Source organism: Trichosurus vulpecula, chromosome 1 (assembly GCF_011100635.1).
Source record: "Trichosurus vulpecula isolate mTriVul1 chromosome 1, mTriVul1.pri, whole genome shotgun sequence".
Classification (NCBI taxonomy): Eukaryota; Metazoa; Chordata; class Mammalia; order Diprotodontia; family Phalangeridae; genus Trichosurus; species Trichosurus vulpecula.
In genome coordinates this window covers 153,966,455-153,992,042 of record NC_050573.1, presented here as the reverse complement: position 1 = coordinate 153,992,042, position 25,588 = coordinate 153,966,455, and the positions used below count along the sequence as shown (strand labels likewise).

General features: G+C 38.8%; 1 protein-coding gene across 1 annotated transcript in view; it reads right to left on the bottom strand.

Annotated features, from left to right (window-relative positions):
• Positions 1 to 360: 360 nt before the first annotated feature.
• The window catches only part of CDH17 (cadherin 17), a 40,388-nt gene continuing 15,160 nt past the window's right edge, over positions 361 to 25,588 (bottom strand). The window contains exons 8-16 of the mRNA XM_036741395.1: positions 24,214 to 24,429; positions 23,351 to 23,427; positions 21,639 to 21,830; positions 19,015 to 19,259; positions 12,389 to 12,519; positions 8,645 to 8,884; positions 7,048 to 7,164; positions 6,255 to 6,371; positions 361 to 467 (exon numbers count right to left, since the gene is read on the bottom strand). Coding sequence (XP_036597290.1) covers positions 361 to 467; positions 6,255 to 6,371; positions 7,048 to 7,164; positions 8,645 to 8,884; positions 12,389 to 12,519; positions 19,015 to 19,259; positions 21,639 to 21,830; positions 23,351 to 23,427; positions 24,214 to 24,429 — 1,442 coding nt within the window. The remainder of the gene's footprint in view (positions 468 to 6,254; positions 6,372 to 7,047; positions 7,165 to 8,644; positions 8,885 to 12,388; positions 12,520 to 19,014; positions 19,260 to 21,638; positions 21,831 to 23,350; positions 23,428 to 24,213; positions 24,430 to 25,588) is intronic.

Here is a 25,588-nt window from a genome sequence, read left to right as displayed (position 1 = left end):
CACATCCCACAGTCACATAGCTGGGGACAGTATTTGAACTCATCTTTTCCTGACTCCTAGCCTTGTACTCTTTCTACTATAGTACCAGGCCTCCTGGGCCTCAATGCTCACTCAAACTCTTAGAAAAATAGCTAAAGATGATATAGAAGAAACATGTGCTATGGAAGAATGGAAAGTATGTGCATGTATGATATTTAAAAATAACTAAAGATTGGGTGAGAGGAAATTTCTGTCAAAAATCTGAAAGAACAGATATTGGCTGATGTTTTTACATTTTTCAAAATAACATAATAGTGGAACAAAAGGTCACGCTGGCAAAATATATAGCTGGTAGTTAAACTTAGAAACTGTCCTTCATAATCATGTCCTTAGAGGTACGTTTTCAGGTGACTGAGAACTTTCAATATTGGTTTCATTTCGATTCTTCTTTTTCTTCAAACAGACAAATGTAACTGTTAAAATCACACCTGAAAGAGAAAAATCCATTGTAAAATAGATGCTAATAAAAAAATACACTGCCCTTTAATGTGCTTGCAAAAGGTTCATATTAATCAACATGTAGGATAGAGACCAAGGACCAGGTATACACGGAGTACAGGGCCTGAAGTCAGGAAGACTCATCTTCCTAAGTCCAAATCTGGCCTCAGACACTTACTAGTTGTGTGACCCTCGGCAAGTTACTTTACCCTGTTTGCCTCCATTTCCTCATCTGCAAAACGGCAGAAGAAAATGGCAAATCACTCCAGTATCTTTGCGAAGAAAACCCTAAATGGGCTCATAAAAAGTCAGGCATGACTGAAACAACTGAACAATAACAAAGGATAATTTTGTGATTTCATTGGTATGAGGCCACTAATCCATACATAAGGATTCCTATTGAGGAATATTTACTTAGTTTTAAAATGTGATATGATCTATGCCTTCAAGTATATTTATTTATTTATTTTAAAATATTTTGTTAAGTATATCCCAATTACATTTTCAGCAAGTTTGGGCCACACTCAGGAATATTGCCAGCTGACCACACATTTGACATCTCTGTAGAGAGTTACTTAGAGCATTGAGAGGCTCAAAGATTTGTCCAGGGTCATAGAACCAATAAGGGTCAGTGATAAGCCTTGAACCCAGGCTCCTGGCTTCAAGGTAGGCTCTCTTTATCCAATAGACTATACTGCCTTTATATAATATGATAAACCGTCCATATTAAATAACACATGCTCTTCTCAGGGTTTAATGAGGAAGAAATAACTTGAGGGATGGAAGTTTTGTGGGTTTTTTTTAAACAAAACAGAGGCTGTCTTGGAATGTACCTGACATTTCATATTCAACAAGTCAATAAGTATATATCCAGAATTTGACATGTTTGACTGAATGCTAGATATGATAGAAGATACAAAGAGAATCCATAAGATATGTGTCCTGGGAGCTTGGGCTTGCTCCAGAGGCTGGTGCAGCTGTTGGAATTCACTCCTTGGCTCAGCCCCATCAGGTGCTTTGCACACCTGGTGGTTTGAATGACAAAGAATTAGACTTAGGGAACAGAAAGTGGTTTGAAATATTTTCCTGAGTTTTAACTGTTGGCGCATCACACTTCCTTCAATTCTTGACTCTGACAGCTGAAGGGAAGTTGTGTTTTATATGTCTTTTATTCTCATATATAATTGTAATGGTAACTAAGGTGGGATTTTTTTTATTGTTTTCTCTTTTAGAATGCTAAAGTAATTAAGCATCTTTGATTAAGTCTTGCTAGGTGCAAAGCCCCAGGCCCACACCGTTTTTGCTAACTAGATGTGAAGCCCCAGGCCCACATCCTTTTGCTGATTGGGTATGAAGCCTTCGGGGCCCTAAGAAGAGTATATAAACTCAGAGGTTAGCAATTTGTTTGGGGCTCTCACTCACTGGAAAAGTGTCATGTGATTTGACCAGAGGAGACTCTGGGTAGCCGCTGGAGCCACCCGGCTTTGAAAACCTAGATATTGGTGCCTCTCTCTGGTAACTATGTAATTCTTTGGTCAGACAGCTAAAGGCCTGTCTGTTGATATAAGTGTGTGTTTGCTTTGTTTATATTGTCTCTGTTTGTAATTTCTGTTTGTATTTGCTCTGAAGTTTAGGGTGCTGGCTTCCCCCCCCCCCCCCCCGCCCCAAACTAAGTGAAAGATACACGTATATTTGATTAAAGTGAGATTGTTAACCCCTTAAAGTTGCTTTACTTAGAAAAGCAGATCAAAGAACCTGTGCTAGCAGCCTTTCTATATGCTGGTGTTGTCAGTCTTTCACCCCCACAACAGCTGCTAGCAACATTGTTGTTACAATTACATATTTTTAAACTTTAATTATTAAAGTGGCTTTAGTTGGATTTTATGTTCATGAGTACCTATTTCATTTTTTTAAAAGAAAAAAAAACTCCCTTGAACCTGTTTTTTGTTGTTGAGTCATTTTCTTCAGTCATATCGTACTCTTCATGATCCCATTTGGGATTTTCTTGGATTACTGGATTGTTTGCCATTTCCTTCTCCAGCTTATTTGACAGATGAGGAAACTGAGGCAAACAAGGTTAAGTGACTTGCCCAGGGCCACACAGCTAGTAAATGTATGAGGCCAGATTTGATCTCAGAAAGAGGAGTCTTCCTGGTGTCAGACCTGGTTCTCTAGCCACTGAACTACCTAGCTGTTGAATCTTTTACACTAAGCTAGGGGTTGAAGAACCTGTGGCCTCAAGGCTGCCTATGGCCTTCTAGGTCCTTGGGTGTGGCCTTTTGACCCGTCCAAGTTTTATGGAACAAATCCTTTTATTGAGGGGATTTGTTCTGTGAAATTTGGATTCACTCAAAGGGCTGCACGTGAGCACCTAGAAGGCCACATGTGGCCTCAAGGTCCAAGGTTCCCCATGCCTGAACTAAGCCAATGATAAGGTTTGCAAGGCTCTTTTCATGTATTATTTTATTTGAGGGCCACAATAACTGGATGAGGTAGGTGCAGATGATGAAACTGAGGCTCAGAGAGGTTAACTGACTTGCTCAAGACTCAGAGAAATTAAATGATTTGCTCGTGCTCGCCCAGCTAGTAAGTCGTTTGAGGCAGAATTCAAACTCAGTCTTCCTAACTCCGAAGTCCAGTGCTCTGTCCACTGTACCACCTACTTGCCAAATTTAGGCTTAAGGTATAATAACATGGCTTCTAACATGGAGTCGAATTAATGAAATAAGACTTAGATGCAATGACAAGATGAGAAGTTTGAAATTGAAGTCAATGGTAATAGGGAGCTTCTTGATCCAACCTGTGAAATGATAACAGTTGTAAGGAGACCAGTCCGACAAGGGCAGAGAGTTCCTATTAGAAAGGAGTGTTTTCTTGGGATAAATGGTATTTACTGTGGTTGGAAGGGAAAGTGGGGTCCCCTTATGTAGGGTCTTACAGAAAAGCAGAATGAACTGTTTAGACTTGATGCTACCTCAGTAGGGAACCATTATAGATCCTTGAGCAGAAGAGAGACAGGATGATGTGACAGAGCGATAGAAAATCCTAATGGCTAGAGATGAACCTTGGGGTCAGTGAGTCAATAAATATTAAGTACCTACTAGGTATTAGGCATTTGTTAAGAATTTGGAGATTCAAAGAGAAGAATGAACATTCCCTCAAGGAACTCATAGTCTAACTGGGGAGATAACATGTAAGCCACTATGTAAAAAAAAAAAAAAAAGATATATGTATCATTAAGTTGAAGACAAATTGGGTTCAGGACCTTCCTACATGACTGTATATGTCACTTAACCTCTCAGTGCCCCAGGAAACTCTCAAGAATACAGTTTACATAAGTTGTCAATCAGTAACAGTGAAGGGAGTTTCCGTACCCTCTATCAATACAATCAGAAGTCCAGATCCTCAACATCCCTCCCATTCCTCACTCTATCTATAAAGTGAAGAATGTATGGATTGTAAGGAGAGGAGTAGAAATACTGATTAGTATCCTGCTGTAGAAACCTAAGACCCTCCTTTCCTCTATAATCACTTTGAAAGGAATCAATCTGAGACTTTACCAAATGCACATCTAAATCAGTCTCTACATATCCTAGAACAGCCATTTCATCTGGCTTATAGTCAGACAAAGATTATTCTTCTCCAGGCTTTAATTTACCTAACTTTAAAAAGGAACTGCTAAAATATCATTTAGCTATCTAAGAGAGACTGCTGGGAACCAGGGAACCTGTAAAGGAATTAAAATAGTAGGACCTGTCATCTACTATGAAAGATAAGCTCAAATAGGGTTCTTTCTGGGATATAGCAGGGCTTATTTGAAATAATGTGGAGTCTGGGGGACCACAACCTTGGAAGACCAAGAAAAGATGTATAATTCCTCCCCTCTCCAAACAACAACCAAATCTAATAACCAACAAATATTTACACAGCACATGTGCCAGGTACTGACTGAGGGTACAACCACCCTCATGGAGGGAATTACCCAAAAGACACCGGCATTTCCATGGGGCAGCTTTGTAAATTTCTGAATATTTCAACAGTGGTGATACAACTACTGCCTGTACCATCTGCCTCTCTCTAGAAAGTTTTAGATGGTAAGTAGGCATCAGAGTGTTGTCTTCTTTTTCTTCTGGAGCTGCTTTATGCCACATCAAGCAATTTTAAAGGACCTAGTTACTACATGCCAGGCATAGTTCTAGGAGCTGGGGATACAATGAAAAAAGTAGTCCTTGCCCTCAAGGAACTTATATTCTATGAAGGAAGACAACATGGATATATATGGGCACATATATACATGCAGGGCAGCTAAGTAGTACAGTGGATAGTGCTGGGCCTGGAGTCAGGAAAACTGCTCTTCCTGAGTTCAAATCTGGCCCCAGACACTAACCAGCTGTGTGACCCTGGGCAAGTCACTGAACCCTATTTGTCTCAGTTTCCTCATCTGTCAAAAGAACTGGAAAAGGAAATAACAAACCATTCCAGTATCTTTGCCAAGAAAACCCCAAAAGGGGTCACAAGAATTGGACGCAACTGAGAAACAACCAAAAAAGACTAAAATATACATGTATATATACATATGTACACACACATAGAATATGCAAAAAAATAAATATAAAGCTTTTTGGAGAGGGAAGGCACAAGCAACAGGAAGTATCAAGAGAAATGCTTCGTGTACAATGGTGTTTGAGTCAAGTCTTGAAGAAAACAAGGAATTCTAAAAGATGGAAATAAGGAGAAATACATTCCATGTATGGAGAATGGACAGTGGTAAGATACAGAGATGGGAGACGGATTGTCGCGTGTGAAAAATAGTCCATTTGGCTAGACTGTAGAATATGGGAAGAGGGGTCATGTATAATGGGGCTGGAAAGTTAAATGGGGACCAGGGTGTGAAAGGCTTTAAAAACAAATGTTTATATTTTATCCTAGAGATGATAGAGAACCACTGGAGTTTATTGAGTAGGGAAGTGATATGGTCCTACCCGTGTTTAAAAATAAACCAATCACACAAAATGTGGAGGATGAATTGGAATGGAAAGGGATTTGAGGCAAGGAGACCAATTAGGAAGGCACTGAGGAATTAGGAAGCCCAGGTGAGAGGCAATGAGGGCCTGGACTAAGGCGATATGAGTAGTGACTAGTGAGAAGAGGTTGGATACAAGAGGTGTGGAAACTGAAATGGCAAGAAAAGACAAGCGACCGGCTGTGAAGAGTGAGGGAATGTGAGCAGTTAAGGATAAGGACAAGGTTGTGAACCTTGCGACTGGAAGGCAAGTCTTGCCCTGGTCAAGTTTGGAAAATGGTGGATTGGGCAAGGCGGGATAAAAAGCAAGTTCTGTCTGGGGCATATATTGAGTTTATCTGCCATGGGAAGGTAAAAAGCTAGGTACTATGACCCACTTCAGTGTAAGGCATCATGGCTTAGGGTCAAAAGACCTGGGTTTGAGTCTCTACCACATATTCATTGTGTGATCTTGGTCAAGTGGTTCAACCTCTTCCAGCCTCAGTTTCTTCACCTGTAAAATGGGGATAACAACGTATTCCAGACACACGCAATTCACAAGGTTGTTTGGGAGGTGGAATGAGATAACTTAATAAGATGCAACAAACTTTAGCTGCTGTTATTACTAACGTGCCTTATTTATGACAATTAGCCAAAGCTTTATCTCTCCCCTTGCTCTACTTGCTACTACCATAGCTAGTGGAATATGGGTCTAGGTGTCAGTTCAAGTCACCCCTGCTTCTTAGACTAAGGACTATCACATCTGGTTACTCACCAACGATCAAAAAAACTGTCAGGAGGGTGCCAATTGCCATGCCTAATGTGGGTATCCCAGGAAGAGAATCTGCCTCCCGGTAGCAGTATCCACTGGAAGCACACTTGCACACAGTGACTGAAAGGCAAATCAAATGTTATTCAGAGCAAGTTACACCTTTGAGATATATATATATATATATATATATATATATGTATATATATATATATATATATAAAAAGTCTAGAGAGTTCTCCTTACCTGTCCCCCTACCCCACAAAGGGTATTTCTTTTGTTCATTTCTGTCATGACCTGAGAATTTCCTGGAGTGGGGAACTCCCAGTGAAGAAACTCTATTCATCAACATAGATCTAGAACTACTATGTGACTTAAAGTGTTGAGGAGTTGCCTGAGGCACTCAGAAGTTAATGAACTCACCCAGAGTCACACAGTCAGCACCTGTTAGAGGCATGTCTCCAACTTCCTAGCCCTGAGGCCAATTATCCTATCTCCTGCACAATGTCACGCCCAGGTACCTCCTCTCACCTCCTTTGCTTTTCAGCTTCCTCTTGCATATTGTCTTCCCCTTTAGACCATTAGTCTGTAAGCTTCTTGAGGGCAAGAACTGTCTTTTGCCTTTCTTTGTATCTCCAGCTCTTAGCCTAGAGTCCAGCACCTAGCAGGTGCTTAATAAATATTTATTGACTAACTCTATAAAAACCGAAATGAAGACAAAGCAGATACAGACTCCCAGGAAGCTATTCCTAACCAGTAAATATTACCCCAAAATGTAAAAAGCTGAGATATAACTCACCCGGGAAAGAGACTGTGTTTTCTAAAGGCGGAAAACCACTGTCTTTAATTTTAACTGAAACTTCGTACACCTGCTCTTCGAAATTAATGTGTTTTGCAGAAAGTTTAGCATGGGTGCCTGTCAAAAAGGGCAGATTAGACAAGATTTAAATGAAAGCATGAGCCAAAAGCAAGGCAAGACCTTAAACTCTCTCTGTTCTGGGAGCCCTTCCTTCACCTTTGAAGTAGGATCCAAATCAATGAGCAAGCAGAGCAGACAACACACCCATCAGGGGATGTAGTTTCAAAGTCTTTTGCAGCTTTGCTTGTATACTGAGGAATAAGTGGTCACATTTATATGTGATGGGAGTTAGATTATCCAAAGCATACAGGGAAATGTTACCCCTATGCTCTCCTGATTAGAAAATGACTGAAGCATCTTATTGTTAACACTATCCTTCCATTTAAGATCATAGATCTAGAATTAGGAGGAATTTTAGGGTCCATTAGAATCCTATGGCAACATGGTAAAGCCATTTAAATGCATCAATTAAATTAATTTTATTATTAATAATAAAAGCATTATCATATAATTAAGTGTATTGATTAAATATCATTAATTATATAATTGTGCAATAATGAAATATTAACAATAATTAACAATAGCTTAAAGTTATTAAAGCTTTAATAGCTTAAAACTACACTAAAAGTTTTGTATATAGGATTGCAAAGGAAACTAATTATATTGAAAAACAGTTATGAAAATACTTTTTAAAAAAAAAAACCTCACAGACCTCAGGTTAAGAAACCCTGATAATCCAACCTCATCTGTTTTTTTCACTGTGCTACAGAAGTTAAGTAATACAGGTTTTGAGTATCAGAGACAGGATTTGAATCCAAGATCTCTGATTCCAAACACAGCCCCTCTTCTAGTATAGATCAAGCATAAATTTATCTCTCTAGTTTCTTCTTTTCATCTTTTCTCTTTATTCTACTTAATAAAATTAGCAGGTTCCCAAAACTCATGCTTGCTACTCAGAGTATTCTCTTGGTGTAACTGCAACTCATTTTTTCACATCCTCATTCTTTCTCTTCAATTTGTCTGTCCAGAATTTCAAAAAGTTCATAGAAGTCATCTAGCTTGACTCACAGATATGGCATAGAAAATAGCCAATGAGCTACATGGAAAAGCTCACTGAGTGGAAAAAGACAAAGGATATATTTGGAAATAAATGATTTAAAACAAAAGGTATCAGTAAAGATACGGTAAAGTTTTAGTGAATAGTCAATGAAAATGGTTTTCACAACCACAAACCACCAATTTAATGGTAGTCAATGATGCTCACCTGTGAGCTCAATTCACCCTCTATCCTGGGTCAAGAAAGTTATGTATGTAAAAATACCTTTTGTAATGAAAATTCTTCATTCCTCTAACATTCAAGGTATTCTCATGGGAGCTTCTTATTTAAATTCAAAACAACCTAACATCCCATCAGCAAGCAGAAAGTGAGTCTTAGTTTAATAGTACAAGCTTATAAAAACACAATCAAATATTTCACCAAGTTCTAAATGTAGCCCATAAATTAGATCTCTTTATCGGTGGGATTTTGACAACTCACCATTGATTTTGGAAAGTTCCCAATCATTCTGCAACCCGTCACTGCCAAGGGAAAAATCAAACTGTGGACCCCAAGGTAGCTGCTGGTCATCATCAGTGGCTGCAAAAATGACACTTCCTGGTGTAGTAAGTGGATAGCAGAAGAAGAAGCCAGTGTAGTCTTTTGCTAAACGAGGAGGGTTGTCATTCACATCCAGAAGGGTTAGTTCAAAATCTACCGAGGAAGTTAGATAGGATCCACCTAGAGAAAGGAAGAACATTTGCAGTCAATGTGGTATTTCTACATTTTTCCTCATGACAAAAATGAATGAGTGAATAAATGAAGGCTCCTTCCTTTCTAAAAGTTTGACCACAGTTATTTTTTCTGCTTATTTTTTCACCTGAAGTCTCCCTGATTTCTGGAGGAGTTAGCGAGATTTCTTAGACTTCTTCATTGCTCCAGCACTTAGCATAGCATCTGGCACACAGCAACTTAACAAATGCATATAGCCGCCCCTGCCAGATTTCTCTACCTTTGTTGTATAGTTCCTTGTCTACACTTTACCTTCACAACTACAATGGCCTGATCATGTTATTCAAATACCAAATGTAAGCTTGCCTAAAAGACTATTTTATGGAGAACTTGTACAGGACAAGCGTTCACGTGATAGAAGAAGTGATACAAGAACTTTGGAATTGATTGTGTGACATGGGTGACACTGGCACAGGACAGTCCAGCACGGTGTGCCCTCATTAGAGAAGGGGCTGTGCTTTATGAGGGAAGCAGAATTGAAATAGCTCAAAAGAAATGCAAGATGTGCAAACTTAGAGAATCCATTCCAAATGTTCCCATGGACTATTTGTGCCTGACCTGTGGAAGAGCATTCCAAGCTTGTATTGGGCTGATCAGCCACAGTCATTCATATTGTAACTTGACTCTAACATAGTGATGCCATTTTGATCCTCTTCAAGAATGAAGGACAACAATCAACCAACCAACCCACCAAACACTTTACCTTAACAAAGACAACAACAACAAAAAGATTTTCTTTATTCTTTTATTCTTATGCTCCTTTGAAGTGGTAAAGACTGGAATTAGCCATTTTTGAACCAAGGATTTCTGAATTTTGGGTGAGATACACAAAACTTCCACCAACGGTAGCAATTATAAATATGGCCAAAGTTGAGTGCTAATCCCTATGTTACGTTGTGGGTAGGTGTAATAAATATTTGTGCCAATTTAGGTGGATCCTATAGACTTTAAATCATAAGTTGAACTATTCTTTGTATGTCAGGGGAAGGGAAGGAAGACCTCTAACACATTGGATGAACCTCCTGTGATGGACTCATGGGAGGCCCTGGACAAGAGTTGCTCAGATTGGGCAGGCATGGATGATTTCAGTCTAATGAAAGGGTGGAACTTCTGAATCAATGAGATCACAAATCCATTTAAGTATTTGAATAATCTCAACTTGTGAAATTCCAGCAAAATATCCATTTCACTTATTTATCTTGATAATCACTTAGAGACCACCCATTGCCTTATCAAGGCATAGTGCTGCCTCTGGGGTATAGTGAGCTCCCCATTGTAGAAGATCTACAAGCAAAGGTTTGCTCAGCCCTTGTCATGGATGGTATAAAGCAGATGTATGATTTGTAGGGAAATGAGAGTAAATGTCTACTGGGGATCATTCTGACTTAAAGATACTATGGATTTCTGATTTAACCTAATGAACATTGTCTAATGTTCATTAGAGGATAAGGTGATCAGTATTTTCAGCAGCTAGACTGAGAGTTGGGATTCCTCATCTATCTCTCTGTCTCTGTGTCTCTCATTACCACTGTGCTATACAAGAAGAGGAGAAGGCATTGGTGACTCGCACCAAACCCATAAGAAGGAAGTTGTTGTGTGGTTCAACTTATCCTGAGTATTTGGGGCATACCAGGTCTCCTGTAGCCACAGTTCTCATTTCCTTAAATGTGTGCCTGCTTTACTCATTTTATCCCAAGATTCCTTTTGATCCCAATGATAAGATGTGTTTACATCTTAAGAAGGGAAAAAAAAAGAAACAGCTATCAAAATTTCTAGAAAATTCTTATTCCCCAATTATCTTTTTACCAATAATTCATTCAAAACTAATTTGAGCTTCAAGAAAACATGACCTGAGGTTGAAATCAAGGAATAGAGAGGCTGAATGTATTGGAAAGTGCTTCTTTTAATGGTGATGAGCAATTTAAAGTGTTTTCTGTGTATGTGGTTTGTAGCAGGGGAAGGGAATTTTGCTTTTTTGAAAGGTTTGTGAATGGCTGTATTACTTTTCATGAGTGTGAAGTCCATTTTTAGCATACATGTGTGCTATCATATTTACAACTTAGCTTACATAAACTCTTAGCTTGACTAATATACTCTGTGTCTCATAGGCTCTTAGATTTAGAATTGAAAGGGACCTTAGAGGTCTTTTATTCCAATCCTCTCATTTTACAGATAAGGCAACTGAGGTCCAAAGAGATCAAGGGAACTGAGACAGAAAATGTTGTTGGGTTAATAGTCCTTCTCTTGTTAACATTTGATTGGGGGACAACAGTGGAATTTCCTAGTAGTTTTGTCCTTTGTTCTCATTTCTCTTTCTTTCTGAAATATAGACATCGGGTACTTCTCATTCACAATATCAAAAAGAATCTTCATGCCTGTAGCTCAGGTTGGATTGCTGAAGTTTTCATTTTCTTTTCAAATGTTTTGCTGATGAAAGATTGAAGTCTCAGGAGATAAGGCAAAGTAATGAGGTGTTTTTGAGGTTCAAATAAGTCTACAATGGCATTCCTCAGCTCCCAAGTGTGATAGTCTCTGAAAGTGATATTGGTGGCAGATCATCCTTCCTCCTGAGGGAAACTCTAGGCCATATCAAATATGATGAGGGGAAGGGAATGAGAGTAATATCAGAACCTAGTTAGCCTCCACATATATTCTACCCTAGTGGGAGCATTTGCTGGGAGTACAGGTATATCCGAAGCCAGGTGGTCTCCTACTCTAACAGGACCCAGAAGATACAGAGAGCTTCAGAAAGAGATAGACCTAGACCAAAATTTTCTTTTATTTTAACTCCCTTCTCTCTCACTTACACTAAGGCAGATCTGGGTTGAAGATAAAATCAATACTTATATAGCATTGAAATGGCTTCCCATCAGATGGTTTCTTTTCTTCTTTGTGGATCCCTGGACATCTTCATGCCATGTTGCTATGCTCCAATTTCCAGCTTCTACCCAGCACTCCAGCTCCTGCCTTGGGACCCTAGGCTTTTGATTAGTGACTCTTCACTGTATCTAGCCCCAATCCACTCCCACTAAGATGCTCCGTGGCTAGCCAACTTTATACTGAGCCACTAAATAACCTTCCCCTCACCTCCTTTGAACCTCTAGCTCGAAGAAAAGCAATCACTCCTAGAAAGGGTGTGTCAATCAACTTCTCTATAACTCCACTCACCAGGCCTGTGACTTCTCTGACCCAAGTCACCTCTCTCTCCACCATGTTTGTTGTCTTCCCTATCAGACTCTAAGCTCCTTAAGAACAGAGGTTATCTTGTTTCTTTGTATTTGCTTCCACAGCGTTTAGCTCAGTGCCTGGCACATAGTAAGCACTTAATATTTTTTCATTCATCCATGTTTAATCTGAATAGTTAATAAATTATTCTTTCTGCCTTTGTTGGCCCATTTTACCACTAGCTATTTATCTATATCTGAAAAGTCATATTACATTTTAATTGCTCACCTTTCTCAGTGGCTATTACTTTCACTCGATAAATACTTTCAGTTTCCCTGTCCAAGTTTCCCATGGTAAAGATCTCACCAGTGACTCCATCAATTCTCAGCCAGTCTCGGGTATCCTTACTCAGAGAGTAACTTCACAAAGGAAATGGAGCAAAAGAAACATCATATTATTTTACATAAAAGAAATTAGATTTTTTAATGGTACTATCATTTATATGTCATTTACTATCAAACGATTTAGTATTTAAATAGAACTCTAACTAGGGCTGGGCAACTAGAACTTTGCCCAGGGTTCTGACTTTAGAGGGCATGATGACACTTGCAGTCCTGCAGCAGTATAGAAAAAACAGAATTAAGCACCTAGTTAAAAATTTTAAGTAGATAAAGTAGGAAGATACAAGATGGCCAGTTAGAGTGAGCTCCTCTTCCCCTCCTTAAATCTCTACTCTCCACACCCTCCAACCATCCAAGTAGCTGTCTTGTGCCAATGTCCCAGAGTCTCTATTTCCTTCCCCTTTTCTTTCCCTCTCCTCCACTAAATGAAAGCAAGCTTCGTGCTTTATATTTATATACAGTTTATATTACTTGCCCCAGGCCTCAAAATCTACTTTAGACTCTGAATTTAAACGTACATCATCTAACAATGTCTCCAGATAACTGTTCACATTTTTTAAATTGTTTTTATTTACAAGGTACTTTCTCCACCACGGTGTAAGTGCAAATATCATAACCCTCATTTTACAGATGAGGAAACATGTTTAGACAGTCACATGGCTATAAGTGTCTGAGTCCCAGGTCATCGAACCCAGATCTTCTTATTCTAAGCTCAGTGCTCATAACTACACTATGTATCCATTTCTATACCATCTTACTTCAAAAAAGTGAAAACTCAAAATTGTTTATAGACTTCATCCCTAATTATTAGAGATTTACACAGTTTGATTTTCTTATCAAAAAAGTGTGTATGTATTTTAAATCCTTTCCTTAACCAACACACACACACACACACACACATACACACACACACACACACAAAATTCCCAAATTTCAATTCCCTAAAACATAGATTTCAATTCCCCAAACATACAATAAACCAATTTCTCATTCCATTCTCTTCTATTGATTCTCAGAACATCCCATGAGGTTAGGCAAAGCTAGACGAAGGAAACAATCTTCAGAGCCCTTTCCCCAGGTTTGTTGTTTTTGTGTTGTTTCAGTCATGTCTGACTCTTTGGGACCCCATTTGGGGTTTTCTTGACAGAGATATTGGAATGGTTTGCCATTTCCTTCTCCAGATCATTTTCCATAGGAATGGAAAATCATTTTCCATAGGAGGAAACTGAGGCAAACAGGGGTCAGTGATTTGCCCAGAGTCACACAGCTAGTAAGTGTCTGAGGCCAGACTTGAACTCATGAAGATGAGTCTTCCTGACTCCAACCCCAGTGCACTATCCACTGCGCCACCTTTGCCCCAGGTTACATTCCATGTACATGGTAATATTTGGGATCACTGGATTTTCAGCTAGAAGGAGCTCCAGCAATCATTTAATCCAAACTTCTTACTTTATACATAAGGAAAGGGAAAGAAAACAAACATTTATTAAGTACCTATTATGTGCTAAGTGCTTTATAAATATCATCTCATATGATCCTCACAGGTAGGTACTATTATGATTCCTATTTCACAGAGAAAAAAAAAACCAAGGGCAGACAGAGATTAAGTGACTTGCCCAGGGATACAATTAATAAATGCCTGAATCTGGATTCAAATTCAGATATTCCCGATTGCAGGTACAGGGAGACTATCCAATGCAGCGCCACCTAGCCCTCTAGAGTTGTTCATGCATCTGTTCTCCACTACGGTTTCAAAACTGAACTATGTTTTCAATGTCTGGTTTCTCGCCATAAAACCAAAGAAACTATAAACGGTAAAAACGTGGCAATCAGTGATTCAAAAAGCATTTTCAAGCTCTTACTGTGTCCTAGGCACTGTGCTAAGCACTAGGGATAAAAAGAAAAAAAAGACAGTTCCTGACCACAAGGTGCTTACAATCTAATGGGGAAAATACCATATTTGTAAACCAATTCATACGATGTAAATACAGACCAGATGGAAGATAACCTTAGGAGAGAAGACACTAGTAGCTTTAGGCACCAGGAAGATTTCCTGGAGGAATTGAACCTTAAGCTGAGTCTTAAAGAAAGCTAGAGATTCTTAGAATCAAAGATTAGCAGAGAGAGCTTTCCAAACATGAAGATGTAATATGGCAAACATACTCACTGACATCCAATCAGAACATTTTGATCTTTGAGCTTAATCCAGAGCAGCTCACTGATTGGCAGTTAGGAGGCTAAAGCTGTACTCAAATATTTGGAAATAAAAATGAAAACACAAATAGAAAAAATAGTCCAATTGAAGAGCATTGAACTTGGAATTGGGAAGACCTGAATTTAAATGCTTCCTCAGATGCTTACTAGCTGTGTGACCCCAAGCAAACCACTTCAACTGTATCAGCCTCAGTTTCCTCATCTGTAAAAAGGGGGCATCATAACAGCACCTACCTCCAAGGATTGTTATAAGGATCGAAACAGATACATAGTGCTTTGCAAACCTTAAAGCGCCATAATAATAACTTATTATGCTCTCATTAAGACCCTGTCATCTACAACAGGTGCACCAGCTTAGTTCTTGCTAAAGTATCTTTTTCTGAGGGCCCAATATTGATGTAACCTGGGAATGTCTGTGCATGCTTGGTTTGTCTAAGATGGAGGTGCCCCAAGGGGCCTTTGAAGCCTGTCTTGATTGCCTATGGAGAGCTCTGTCTGCATCCCCTAGTACCTAGGTGGAAGTAACCTCCTTTGATTGGCTGCTTGCAACTTTAAAAGTGGTAAGACCTAGCTGTTCAATGTCTTTCCTGTGTGTTTCTTACTGTGGTGCATTCACCCATAACATGGAGGCCATGAACTGAACTGGTGAGAGAGTAAGGACTTTCCTTCCCCTGCTCCTTCTCTTTTATCAGGCTTCTGTGTCATTTGATCTTCTCAGTTTCAGGTGCCAGAGGTGATCACCACCGAATTGGGAAGCATATTGACTTTGGAGCCAGGATTGAAGAGGGGATGGTACAGCAGCCAGCCCAGCTGAGAAGCCCTGAGAAGCCAGGGGATTGGGACTCAAGTCCCATTGGGGTTTTGGACTTGAAAGTGAGACTGTGCTCTATAAGAATCGAGCTAAGGCATGAACTTAATCCTCTTCCCCTCCTCAAAGACTGAGGTCATGCAATGGGGTAGGAGGTTTATGCCTCATGCATGTTGGGGCAGTAAGTTTGTGTATTTTGTGATTATACCTTCTGAAGTAAATATTTCTTTGCAAAAGCTGATATGACTATTAGTGGTTAAATGGAATTGAGACAACTCCAGTGGTTTGAGCTGGAGTCATTTACAGAAAGCCCATAAACCCCGTGCAAATCCCCTTAAAGGGACCAGAGAACCCTGGTGAAGGGGTGAAATGGTAAAATGTAACCCACTTGGTCTTCAGGTAGTGGGGGCCAGGGTGGTCTATATTATGGTAGCTAAAATCTGAACACGGAGGGCAGGGAGGGAATGTGATTTTGTTGCTTTAACTATTATCAATCAGTCAAGTATTTATTAATCACCTTCCAAATGCCATGTAAAATGATAAGTTCTGGGGATATAAGAACAAAGAATGAAACAATCTCACTTCACAAAAGATCTCATAAGCAGTTAGGTGGTACAGTAGGTAGAACAATAGATCTACGATCAGGAAGACCTAAGTTCAAATCTGGCCTCAGACACTTACTGTCTATAACTCTGGACAAGTCACTTAACCTCTATCTGCCTGTTTCCTCAACAGTAAAATGGGGATAATAATTGCACCTACCTCCCAGGGTTCTTGTGAGGATGAAATAAGACAATATTTGCAAAGTGTCTAGCATATACTAGGCCCTTAATAAAAGCTTTTTTCTTTCCCAAATTTTATGAGGGATACAAGACACTATAATTATAGATATATACATATATATGTATATAGACACACACATATATGTATCTATATTGAAAAGCAAATAATATAAATGTATTCAAAATAATTAAATACTAAATTGTTTGATTAGGGAGATCAAGAAAGGCTTCAAGAACATGATGCTTGACCTCCATTTTAAAGGAAAAGAAGGACTCATGATGTAAAGGTAAAAAGGGACTGCATTCTAGGTATGTGAAATGGAAATAGGATATGGGGGCCATAAGTGAAGAACAGAGAGAAGGGCAATTTGGGTGAATGGAAGAATTCAGAATGGAGAATAATGCCCAGTAAAACTGGAAAGACAATTCTCTATGCCATGCTTTTAAAGAAACACTGTTGATCATAAACTGAGAGTTGAACTAATACCTTCCTACTGAGTGAGTTATATTCATAGTGAGATGGAAACATTCCCATGAAAAAAAATGAAAAATATGTAGTCAATTGTCTAGCTGTTTTGTCCATGTGATACTAATTATTATAGTATTTGGAAAGACCTAGATCATTGACTCAATTTTTCTCTTTTCTTCTAAATATACATAGCCAGTAAAACTATGTCTATCTATTATTGTACTACCATGACCCTGACCTTATTAGTGATAAAACTGCAATTAATTACTGTGTGGAGTATTTTGTCTATTTTGTAAACTTATAACACAAATATAAAATTATTCTCCTAAGGGGAATGAGTTATGTGCTAGAGGAAATGTATACTGGAATAACATTGGATTTGAAATTAGGGGAATCAGAGGACCTCAGTTTGAACCCTGACTATGCCACTTACTCCTTGTATGATCTAAGAAGGTAATTTAACCCTTTTGGGTGGAAATTCCTCATCCGTAAAGTGAGAGAATTAGGTGGCACAGTGAATAGAATGTTGGATATGGATTCAGGAAGACCTGAGTTCAAATCTGACCTCAGACAGAGGGCCAAGTTGTGTCAATTAATCCAGCTTTGCCACTGAGCTGGGAACTAGAGATATAACTAAAAGAGGAATTTGGTGGGAAGTCACAGGATCATAGACCCAGAGCTTGAAGGGACCCCAGCGGCCATCTACTCTAACCCCTTCATTTTTCAAAAGAGACAATAGCTTTTGAACAGAAAAAAATAGAAATTTAGTCAACTGTAGACACACTGAGAGCAGCATGGAGATTGCAAGCTAGGGAAGAGGCATCTTGACAGCCCCTAGACACTTTCTTGGCCCCATGTGGTGTGACCTCCAGAGAACATAGAGAACATGGAAGCCAATATGGGGCAATAGGTGGAAAAGCCAGACTACATGTAAATGGCAAGTATAGGCATAATGAGCCAGCAGATCTGCTTGTGGCAAACTGAAGTCAGAGAGAAATTTATTGGTCACCAATGGTTTAGAACTTCAGGAGTCTTTGGTACTGAGATCTCAGGAAGGGTGAAGGGAACTCTCTCAAGTCAAGGAAGGTCTCTTTTAAGGGTCTTTCTCATCTAAAAAGCCAAAGCAAAGGGGCCCAGAGACATTTACTCTTTTAGGAGAGGGTGAAGGAAGATTGTTGTTATTTAGTCTAAAGTCTTATGGGAGGAACTTTTGGAAGGACAACCGGAGCAAAAATGCCTTCCAAAAGTCAGGAGGACTCAAACGTGGAGACAGGGCAAGAAACAGATTCCAAAAGGAGATGGAAAATATTTACAACCTAGTCAAGATTGAACTCGCAGATTCCAAGGCTGCTAACATCACTCCATCTCTATTACATTCAGAAAAGAAAATTCCTTTACAACAGAAATCCAAGATTACAGAATGGGACAGTGAAACATAATAAATCAATAGGCAGAGCCAATGAACCCTAGGGCTTATTAGCAGAAGACAGGCAAGAGAATAAGAGCATCATAGAAGGTCCTTGGTATTACAGTTAGAAACGAAAAGCAGCAATGGGAAGGCCACTTAGAAATTAGGACCTGGGTTTCAGATTCAGCCCTACCACTTCATGTCTGAGTGATCTTGGGGAAGTTATTTAGCCAAGGATTTCTCATCTATAAAATCGGGGTAATCATGCTCTCTTAAGAGGAACAATGTAAGGCACAAATGAGATCATCCGTGTGAAAATTCTACAAAGATGTAAGCTGCTATCTTATGCAGATCTAATAATAGTAGTCAGAAATTACATAGCACTTTAAAGGTTTGCAAACTGCTTTACAAATATTATCTCATTTTATCTTCACAAAAATCCTGGGAGATAGATTCTCATATTAGGAGGAATAACGAGGAAACTAAGGCATTTCGAAGTTAAGTAATTTGCACAGGGTTACCTGGCCAGTAATTTTATGAGGCCACATCTGAACTCAGATCTTCCTGACTCCAAATCCAGCAATCTACTTATTCCATGATCTAGCTACCCGCTAGGTGATAAATAGTCTGCTAATTTAGCTTCCTTAAAAATTCATCCAAATCACCAGATGTATCAAACTAGTGACAGTATATCTGATCAGATCAAAAGGAGAGTTATGTGTTCTGCGTATTGATTTTGTATGGGAAGACTTGTCCCAATCCCAAACTGCTACTTGGTCTCTTTCATTAAAATAAATTAATCTAACCAAGAAAAAAGAGGGCTATTTGTTACCTTATTGCCTCTCCCTCGGGATCAGTGGCGTTCACCATTATCAATTTAGTGTTTTTCTCAGCATTCTCAGATATTCGTGCTTGGTACAATTCCTGGGAGAATACAGGAGGTTCATTCACATCTGACACCATAAGAACAAATTTTGCATAGGAACTTGAATTGTATTGCACATTATCAACGAGTGGCTCAGGATTTTCAGCCTTGATCACAAGATTGTACATTGACACTGTTTCGAAATCAAGAGGCTGTTGGGAAACAAGCAACAAAAAAAATTAATTCAGATTTTCTGCCAGTTGGCTATTATCAGAAAGATTCATAGTTTCCTTGCTCCCCTCACAAACATCACACAACATTACACTTATCATATAAGATTCTCAAGTTATTCAGGGATTTATTTCTTTAGAACACAACTTAATAAGCAGGAAGCATGTCATGTCATTTCTGAGAACTCACGAGAGATTGTTGAGGGGAAGAAATATGGGAAAAGTTCATTGTTAGCATACCATGCCCCACTGTAACAATCAGGATTGGTCATATCCTTACTTACTTAAAAAAAAAACCACTAGTATTAAGAAGTACCCATTGCTAGTGTACTTCAGGGACCTGTAATTCCATTGACGTGGGTATCCCCCCCGCCAACACAGATTGCAACCCCTCTCTACCTTGGTAGATGGTCTTTGGGAGTTGCTAAAAAATTCATGACCCTGCATCTCTCTGAACTTAGCTAGCCTTATCCTTGGGTGGCCACACTACAATTCATCACTAAGGCAGTAATGGAAACCTCTACAGCTTATTGGGACCTATTAGAGATTGTGTTTTGTTGATATAACCTTTGCCTCCATGCCACAATGAGGCACTGGAAGAGGATTATGGATCATAGACTGAGACTTGGATGATAACTTAAGAGGTCATCCAATTTAAGCTTCTAATTTTATAGATGAAGAAACTGAGGTAAAGAAATCACAATTAACTTTCCAACTATTTTAAAGAGAAAATGAAGCCCATGAAACAGTTAAAACTTAATAAGATTTCATTACCAGCATTCAAGTCAAGAGGCAGTGACTCATAGTAGATAGGGTTCTGGGCTTGGGTTCTTGCACATACTGGCTGTGTGACCCAAAGCAAGTGCAGTTCCCACACCAGTACTTCTCTCCTGGTAATGAAGTCACAGGTCCTTTATGCATTTCTGTTTCTGAAGCACTCTTAAAGGTTGCCCATTAGAGTACTTTGAATTTCTTTTGGGATTGAAGAGGGAAGATAGTGGCTACAGGTCCTCATTTAAACAGAAAACTGTTATTGCCCTTTTTAATAGGTTGTACTATAAGTAGGAATGCTTATATGTGAAAACAATGTGGCAAATCATAAAATTTGTGTTTAGTTTGAGACTTATCAGAGTAGGAGAAACTCTGGTAAGGGTTATATGACCTATGATTTGTATTTTTAAAATAGAAAAAAAATTGATCCTGGAACTGATGAACCTGTCAGCTTAACTTCCACACCTGTAAAAATACTTGAACAAGTCACATACACACGTAACACAAAATACATTGGAAAAGTTTGGGAGCATAAGGCACCAAGGAGCAATCAATGTGACTTTGTAAAGAACAAGGCTGAGCAAGAATCTGCCTAGAGAGGCAATCTATCCTGACTTTAGGAATACTTTATTTTCAGTTCTACATTAAAAGCAAAATTATGGTCTTGCCACAGATTCTGCCCTGTACCAAGGTGTTTGAAAGGTCAATTCGATCATTATAATTAATGGCCCAGAGTCATTCAAGAGGTGTGACAAACAATGTCCTCCAGAAATTTGTTCTGGTTCTGGTACTCTGCCATTTTTCAGCATTTTTCCACAATTGAGAAGTAACAAAATGGAAAGCATGATCACTACTTTTATAGATAACACATAGCTGCCTGGAAATAGGCAGGCATTGAACTAAAAGACCTTTAAAATCTCATCCAAAAATTGTTTTAAAAAAATTTTCACCTAAATCCCCTGGTAGGTCAGTGGTTTACAAAGATTGTTGACCATTGGGCTAGTCTATCCTATCCTGGAGAGAATGTCCTGAAATTTCCCCTTAGCTACCAGTAGGGTAAGTAGACAGAAGGGGAAACATCAGGCAACAATCCCCAACTAGTTAGTGAAGCCATGTCCAGAACTAATGGTAAGGCCTATCCTTTTTCATGCATAGCACTGCAGACAACATCCAAATTTGGACTCTGTGGACACTACTATGCACACATTTAAAATTATTTACATCTACATTCAGACTTTGCAATACCAATTTGCAATGAAGACATCCCCATAGGGCATACTGCTCTAGTAAATCACAATTCTTCACAATCACAACTCACATATCTGGACTCTTAAGATTTGTAACATACTTTGTAGCAAAAGTGGGTCATGCAAGCATCTGAAAGATGAGGAAACTGAGACTCAGGGGAGGTAAGTAATCTCAACATGGTCATATGTCATCACCTACGTTAAGTATCAGGCTGTTAACTCAGGCCTGCTAAAGCCAAATCCTCTATTCTTTACATGATACTATATTTCCTGTTAGTACAATAAACAAATAGACCTATTCAGACACCAACAACAATGGATCCTGCTAAAATGGGTCATTCACCTTATTTATCTTGACATATCCTGCATTAGTCAAGGGATCAGTGTCGATCACAAGTTGTCTGTCAGGGTCCCCCTGAATAATATTATAAAGGATTTTGGAGCTCCCAGTAAATGGCTCATCTCCGTCTGTAGCCTGGATGGTGAGAATTGTTGTTCCAATGGCAATATTTTCCTCAATAGTCAAATTGCCATACTAGGGAAAAAAAGAAAGACAAAGATATGAGAATGCTCATAATAAGCACGAGAGAAGATACTATATTCATTCACTAATTCACTCATTCCACAACCATTTATTATGCACCAACTTTTACATAACAGTGTCCTAGGTCTTGCGAGAAATAGAAATATGATCGATATGATCCCAATATATATAGAGCTTACACTGCCAGGGGAACTATAGTAATAAATGAATATGTAACAGCTCTGAAATAACTATGAAGCAAACAATAGCATGGGTTCATAATTTAGGAAGGAAATATCATTTCTGACGAGGAGGATCAAGGATGAGATATTATTTGAATTGGTTCTTGAGGGTTGGGTAGGATTTCAATAGGCAGAGATGGGGATGAAGAATTCTAGACATAGGGAATGGCAAGAGCCAAGGCCTGAAAAGCATGAAAATGTCAGGTGATGAGGAGTTTAGTTTTGCCTCACTAGTTTCAGAAGACAAGAGACGTAGGTGATGGCACAGTAAAAATAAATAAATAAATGATGGTAGATATCCAGTCTAAGGATCTCAATCTAAATGCTAGGTCTGTCATTTACTAGAAAAAGGAACAAGGAACTCAAATGATTGGGCACTCAACAAGACTGAAAGTTCTATTTATTTCGTATTTGTGTATCCTTTGTGCCTAGTCTACAATAAATTCTGCTACACTTCTAAACACCCCAGAATTTCTCAAAAACATAAACCTCCTTTTAGTTATGACTAAGTTGAGTTGTTAGATTTGTCATCCCTGATCTTCCAATCACTCCTTAAAGAATTATGTTCAAAGATGACCCCAGAATCTAGCCAAATGAGCTCTTAAATAGTTTTTTAAGTAATAAATTTCAACAGTTCATTTAAATGAAATGTTGAATAAAACCACTAGCAAGTTTCAAATCTACTAACAATAAAAATGGTCATCAATATTTTTCTAGAAGCATTAAATTAATTTTTCCTTCTTTGCCTTATGGATATTTTATTTTAATTTAAGCCATAAGATTAGTGTCTTTCTTTATTTTTTTCTCTCTCATACAATAGTTATTGGTAAAAGGGTTTAAACTGCCAATGATCTATATAAAAATTATATTTTTACACAATTTACAGTGATTCTCAAAGCAAAATGTATTTATTTAACCATTTTATAAATGATATTCTTTCAATCAAGGTCTATCAAAAATGATATCTTTTCAATGAAGACTATTCCACTTATTTTAATTTGCATTAAACATGCTTGTTTAAAACAGATTGACTGATTATATATTTCAAGTTTGAATTTGTATTTGTACTGTTTAACAAAAAAGAATGATCACTAGACTTTCCACTGAAAGGAATGCATGTGTTCCTGCTATGTTTACTACAGTTAGCTGCTATATCTGGGTTTTCTTATATGTGTGTGGGTGTGGGAGTGTGTGTGTTTGTGACTTCAGGATGTTCCTTCATCCCACATTTTGTTCCAAAAATCATTGTCAGGCAGTAAGAAAAAAAGATAGGGTCCAGCAAATACTCACGTCGTTTTTTTCAAAAATGGGGATCTGATCATTGATATCAATAACATTTATTGTCACGTTACAGATTGTCTTGAAAGCTGAAAATCAAACAAAGCAATGTCACCTAAAACCTCCACTGAAAATCCCTTTGCCCAAACTATTAAGGAACATCTAGACTGCAAGGGTACAGAAACCAACAGAATTCCATTGCCAACAGGCATTCAGGTGGCCTGTCTTACCCTTACTTATTTTGTGTTCCTCTGGTGCCTAGCACACTTTTAACTTTCTGTAAATTCTCTTTAAATGCAAAAGTGTTTGGGGTGATTGACAAATTGATTGATTTTCAGGTTTTCTGGATGTTGGACATAATCAGAACAGGTTCCACTCAATACCTGGGGGAGGGGAGAGTACTATAATAAATACACATTTCCCGTTTATAAAATTTGACTTTAATAGCATGAGGAAGAGAATTGGATCCAAGAAAGAGAGAGACAGTAAACCTAGAGAGAAGAACCCTGTTCTTGTTTATGTTGAGGAGAGAAGAATTCCTTCGCTGCTATAGTCAAGCCAGGAAATTCTCCCCTCAAGTTTGGTACTGGTCTGCAAAAAGAGAATATGGCAGTGAAGAAAGGCCTCTTTCTTCACAAAGGAAGGCCCTCCTAGTCCAGAAAGGGAAGAACAAGTCAAAGTGACTGACTTTTCACTCACATTCTCACCTGGGCCCCGAGGATAGCATTTATGTTGTGAGCCATCATTCTCTTCAGTGATTTAAAAAAAATCACAGAGCAAAAGTGACAAGGAATACAAACCAATCACAACAAGAAGTCAACACAGGAAATACCCTCTGAATTCTCTTCTGGATTTAGGGGTCAGAAGGCACTTACCTGGATCTGACACTTGCACTTTTAAATAATACTGAGCTTGGTCTTGCTTTCTTAAGGATCCTTTAGCTAACTGGATAATTCCATCAACACTTTGAATGGAGAAGAGACCATCACTTGGAATCAAGGGACTCTGCTCTGCAATTGCATACTGTAAAAAACTATTAACGGTGTCTTTTTGATCCATGTCATAGGCAATGAAAGCTCCAATGTTGCTGCCTATGGAGAAGAAAAGATGGAATGTGTCAGTTGAAATATCTCTCAGGCAGAAAACCAATCTATTTCTCCTCTAAAAATCCTGGAAACCAAAGAAACTGTGGAACTAAGTTGAACCAATATATATTTGGAGAATATTGAAAATTAGCTTGGGACTTCCAGGTCAAGTGACCAACAAGATGGAAGACTAGACATTTTCTCTAATCCTCTCAAATCTCTCCAAAATAGGAATTTACAACAGAAATAAATCAATTTCAAGTGGTTGCCATAGTCTAGGACACTAACAAACAAGGTAAAAATTCAATGGATTAACAGCAGAGAAGGCATGAGAAATTAGGAATTATTCCTTAACCCCTAAAGAGCACTGACTCAACACTTCTTCCCCCACTGCCCACGACAATCCCAGCAGCAAGGCTACACAAGCTGTTTCACAATAGGACTCAACTCTACACCCTGACCCTTCCCCGATGTAGATTACTAGGGCCTCAGAGAACCAAACTTTAAGTGGCATAAATTTTCTCAGGCCATGATAGCTCCAGCAGCAGCATTCTGTGCTGCAACAGAGTTCATCCCGCATTGAAGAGAGGCAACAAGGCAGGATATGTGTCCAACCCCGTAATAAAGCACAATTCTTTGTGCTGATTCACACCTCTAATGCTATGGAGATCTAAATTCCAAATGCTAGAAATTTTCTCAGGCTGTAACAGTGGCATGAAAGTGATCACTGTCATTGGGTCAAAGAATAAAAGGAATGGGGCAGGACACATGGGAGGGAGGGGGGAAAGAGGCTGTATGGCATTCCACTAAGCCTGAGGGTAAGAGCCCAGCATTTAGCTGTGGCCAATTTGGTCATTCCAGAAGTCATTTGGAACAGAGACCTAGGCTGCTGAACTGTGAACCAGTGTGAAAGGAGCCTGAGCTGCTTTGAGATCCAGCCTCTAGGAAAACTGCCACGAAAGGAGACCAAATCAGAAAGTGAGCAATAGGGGAAAATAAGTAAAATGGCTGAAATTGCCAAAGATCTCAGTAGGAAGAAAATTTAAAGACCTTGAACAAAAGCAGTTAAACCAATAGGGAAGACATTAACAGCAGAAGGAAATGCGGCCTCCAGAGCTAATAAGAGATTTTAAGCATCCATGAATCTTGCAAGATAAAGTAAATG